This window comes from Chelonoidis abingdonii, chromosome 7 (genome assembly GCF_003597395.2).
Source record: "Chelonoidis abingdonii isolate Lonesome George chromosome 7, CheloAbing_2.0, whole genome shotgun sequence".
Classification (NCBI taxonomy): Eukaryota; Metazoa; Chordata; order Testudines; family Testudinidae; genus Chelonoidis; species Chelonoidis abingdonii.
The window spans coordinates 73,815,885-73,820,526 of record NC_133775.1 but is presented as its reverse complement, the minus strand read 5'-3'; the positions used below and the strand labels follow the sequence as shown (position 1 = coordinate 73,820,526).

General features: G+C 57.3%; 1 protein-coding gene across 1 annotated transcript; it reads right to left on the bottom strand.

The window, feature by feature from the left end:
• Positions 1 to 503: 503 nt before the first annotated feature.
• SRA1 (steroid receptor RNA activator 1) lies at positions 504 to 4,200 on the bottom strand. The gene is made up of 5 exons (XM_032801759.2): positions 4,135 to 4,200; positions 3,683 to 3,808; positions 2,037 to 2,251; positions 1,316 to 1,424; positions 504 to 925 (listed from the first exon to the last, which is right to left on the bottom strand). Exons 1-5 carry the CDS (start codon positions 4,178 to 4,180, stop codon positions 732 to 734), a joined length of 690 nt encoding a protein of 229 aa, XP_032657650.1. The 5' UTR covers positions 4,181 to 4,200; the 3' UTR covers positions 504 to 731.
• Positions 4,201 to 4,642: the final 442 nt, after the last annotated feature.

Genomic DNA, 4,642 nt, shown 5'->3' with positions numbered 1-4,642 from the left:
TCATGTCCGTGCACCCCTGGTTCGAAAACACTGTGTTTGGGTTGAACCAGTACTGATGCTTCAGAATTTGCTGTGAATTGAAGGTGGCCATTTGGGGTCTTTTCCAGAGCAGGGATTTGAACCTGAGTCTCCTACATCCCAGCTGATGCCCTAACTACTGGGCTGTGGGAGAGAATCTGTCTCTGGCAGCTGTTTTGTTTGGGTTGACAAAAACTGCATTTTTTTTAAATCAAACAATCTTGGGCCAAAAAATATCATCCAGTTCTATCTGCAGCTTCTCTTCTGGGCATGGGAAGGGCTGAGCGCTGATCTCCAGGTCCAGCATCTGACTGACCTGTCGTTACAGCCCAGGCCTCCACCATCCCCATGCCTGACAGGCCTGGGAAAGAATAGCACTGCCTGCCATGTGTCCACACCAGCTGCAGCTCTCTCCCCTGGAACCTGCTGTGAGCAGGCTTCAGATGAGGGCTAGTGCTGGGCTCGCACAGAGGCTTGAGACACTGGAAGATCAATAATTTTTATTCAGTATCATATGCAGCAAGTTGCCCCGAGATCTACTGGTGGTAGGAAAGCCTCTCCTTGGTGCAGAGCTGATCCTGAATCGGACACTCAGAGGCAGGACAGGGAGACATGGGAGAAGCCAGAAACTCTTCAGGGATGGAAGAGTCTTGCTATTTTCCCACTACAGCAATGAGAAATAATCCCAGTGGCCAAGAGCTCCACCACCTGGCTCACAGGGCGTCTTCGGCTGGCTGAGCTCCAGCTCCCTGCTCATCATTTACAACCAAGTCTCCAGGAGGCAAGTTCCTTGCTTCAGCAATTAACCGTTTGATTCCCACCATCCACTGACTGACTTCATTGACATAGTCCACCATGAGCGAGCGATGGATTTCATCAGCCATGTCCCAGTGCCGCCGCTGGAGCTCTGGGAGACAAGGAGAGAGCAACCCCTGTTAGTGGCCCATAAGCCTCTCTGGTGGATGTGGGGAGTAAAAAAGGCTCTGAGCTGAGCATGAGCTCCATCCACGCCCCAAAGCAGCTGGATCCACTGGGATTCCAGCTGGAAGAAGAGTTGTGCCTAGATACTACAGGGATGGGAGCACGACAGTTGGACACGGCGACATGACAGGGCAGAAATGGGCCTCACAGTGACAGGTGAGGGACATGGGAACAGCGCCTCCTGAGTGCTGAGAGGAGATGGGGAGCCAGGAAAGGAATGCATTCAGGCCACAGTGAAGAACCCCTGGGAGATGCAAAGCTGGCCCCTTCCCTAGATCGGGTCACAGCTCCCTGGTGCCCCTTTGGTCCTGCTCACCCTGCACCAGGATATTCATCCTCTTCCTCACAGGGGCAGACAGCTTTCCCTGGAGCCACAGCTCCCGAAGCACAGTGAGGCGTCTGCTGATGTCATCACAAACCTGTTTCTGGAAGTCCAGAGAGAAGCCTTAGTGAAGAGCTGCCATCATAAGGGCTGGAGCCGGACCCCCCACCACCACCACGAGCGCTAAGGTAAGGAAGAGGGGTAGCTCTGAGAAGAAGACCCTGTCAGAGCCACCCACACCCAGCAAGCTGAGCCCTCACATCCTCCTCTCAGGTGGCAGGGTGCAGAGGGACAACTTGGGAATGGCTTGGCTGTGGTGGGCCCCTGTAATGCCACAGAGAACAAACCCCCCTCCCACCGGTTCAATGGGCCCTTCCCTGGCTGCACACACCCTGAGGGGGATGATCAGCAGCTGAGAGAGCAGGGTACAGGACTTGACATCAGCGCAGTTTTCCCTCTCTTGGTATTGAGACCTCATCAATTATTGAACTGGCCTTCAACGTTGGTTCTCCACTTGTAAGGTAACTCCCTTCTCTTCACGTGCCAATAGATATTTATGCCTGTATCTAATTTTCACTCCATGCCTCTGAAGAAGTGGGGTTTTTACCCACAAAAGCTTATGCACAAATAAGTCTGTTAGTCCTTAAGGTACCTCATTGTTTTTATGGAAAGAGGAGTCACTGGCAATGCCACCGGATGCAGCAGCAATCCTCACCTGCATGGTGTTCCTGCACATGCTCAGAGTCTCATTCAGAGGGGCTAGAACATCTTCTACCTTCACCTCGCACTCCTTCTCAGCCAGGCTCACAACCTGCTTTGCAGCGTCTGACCTCAGAGCAGGGCTGACCACAGCAAGAGGGGGCGGCCCCACAGGTTTTGAGGCTAAGGCTGCTGGCACTGCTGGAGGAGCAGAATTCGCTGGAGTCAGGGCTGAAAATACAAACGTTATGCAGTCAACAGCCACAATAATATTCCAGTCCAACCCACTCAAAGTCCCACCTGCTCAGCAAAGGGGCTGTGCTCCAAGCTCTGGCGTACTGAGGTGGAAAGAATTCAGAGCAGAGCACTGGACTCGTGCCCAGTGCAACAAGCCAAGCTAGCTTAGTTAGCTACACTGCAAAGAAAACCCCACAGCAGCAAGTCTCAGAGCCCGTGTTAGTGTGGGGCTAACAGCACAGAGGCTCCAGCCCAAGCAGGAATGTCTACACTGCTGCTGTTAGCCTCTCACAACACAAGCCTGAGTCAGTGGACTGGGCTCAGACTCAGTGCCATGGGTTTTTCCCTACAGTGCAGACATCTCCAGAGCTCCAGTTCTGAAGAGCCCCTACCACTGTCTATACTACTGGCCGTACCTAGGGCTTGGGTGCCTCAGGGCACTGAGAATGGACCTGCCAACTTGAGGGCCCCAGCTGAGATCTGGCCAGGTCAGCAGGGACTAGCAGGCATTCCCACGTGGTGGCTGCTCCAATGCCCTGCATGCCATGGGCTGGGGTCTCAGCCCAGCTCCTAAGGAGCAGGTGGTCACATCACGGCACCTCCCTTCTCTGCAGATGAGGGGAGGGCAGGGCAGCGTAAAGTGCCCGCTTCCCCCACCCTGTTCCTGGGGTGGCAGAGGAAAGCAGTTCTGGGTGCAAAGTGAGTCTGTCCCTCACTGGGAGGACATGAGCAGAACTGACCTCAGGGAAATCACCTGCAAATGTGAAATCACCCAGCAAAGCCAAGGGGCTGCCTGTTAGCCAGCAGGGAAAGGAGGTAATGAATGCCCAGGCTGGGCTCAGGCCTTCCACTGGGTTTGGGCAGCAAGATCTACTGAGGCAGCCCTTCCTAGGGAGAGGAATTACCCACCCACATAAGTAGCACTGTCTGCAGCCCACACACCCAGCCAGAGTCTTCACCCCCGCTACACCCTAACCCCAATGTCATGAGCATTCATGACCTGCCATACAATTTCTATACCCAGATGTGGCCCTAGGCCCAAAAAGTTTGTCCGCCCCTGCTGTAGAGGCTTATGCACTAAGCTCCTGAAGTCCCCGGTTCGACCCTGCCCACTGGCAATCGGGGTCTGTCAGCGTGACATCTGCATGACCCTGGATAGGAAGGTCCCACAGGAGCTACAGCAAAGCAGGAGACAGTGACCAACCCAAGAGCCTTAGCCTGAGGCCTCAAAGGAGAGGGGCAGACTAGCACCACTTCCCCTCACAGGTGCTTAGGGGGCACGGAAGGGGGAAATCCTCCTCCGCAGAGAGCCCTCTGAAGGGGGCTTTGAGCCAGCAACTGGACTTAACTCAGCATTCCTGGTGGGCTCTGCCACCCCCAGCATGGGCCTACCAGCTGCAAGGCAACATATGGGGCAATTCTAACCTTGGGGGGCTCCATCTGCCGGGCCGGGGACCCTGCGTGTGAGGGGGGGGCGCTTTGGGCCTCCACACTGGATCTGCAGCCCATAGGAAAACTGGGGGGGGTCGTTCCAGCCGCGCGCCTTGTTCCCTGGGGAGACACAAATGGCACCAATTACTGGCACGACACGATGGCCAGCCCCAGGGCTTCCCCCCCGCCCCAGAACAGAAGTGGGGGCCAGGGCTTCCCCTCCCCTCCCCCTGCAGCCCCATGACAAGAGTGGGAGCCGGACTTCCCCTCCTCTCCCCCACCCCCATGACAGGAAGCGGGGGGGGGGCAAGGCTTCCCCAGGCCCCACGACAAGAGGAGCCAGGACTTCCCCTCCCCCACGCCACAGGACAAGAGGACTCCCCTTCCCAGGAGGGGGTCATGGAACGTCCCCGCTGGCCCGGCCCGGCCCGGCCCGGCCCCCTCACCCGGTTTCACGTAGAGTTCCGCCATCGCCACGTCACGGCCGAGCATGATACCCCGCCCCTTCCGAAGTGGGGCGTGGCTGAGCTGCGCTGGGCGGAGCTTCCTGCCGGGCCCGGAGGGGGCCTGTGGTGGGGGCGGGGTCTCGGGAAGCGGCGATCGCGGCCGGGCCCAGCCAAGGCAGGAGCCGGACCCGAGTAACGCGGAGCTCAGGTGCTGCCTCGGCCGCCGGGGAGGGGGTGGTCGCTTCAGCTGCCATCTCTGTGTTGATGACTCACAAACCTGCCTCCCTCTGTCTCCTATTTATCCTGCCGCCCTTTATCCCACCCCACTTCTCTGCCTGGTGTCTCACCAGCAACCCGGTGAACGAGGGCAAAACCGAACTACTTCTACTGTACTTATCCTCCCTGCTAAAAACCCCTTCTGCCCCATCACCTTGACAGTGCCACCAGCCTCCCCGGCACTCAAACCCGTAACCTGGGGTCCCCCTTCCCTCAGCCAGCCAGCCTGAGC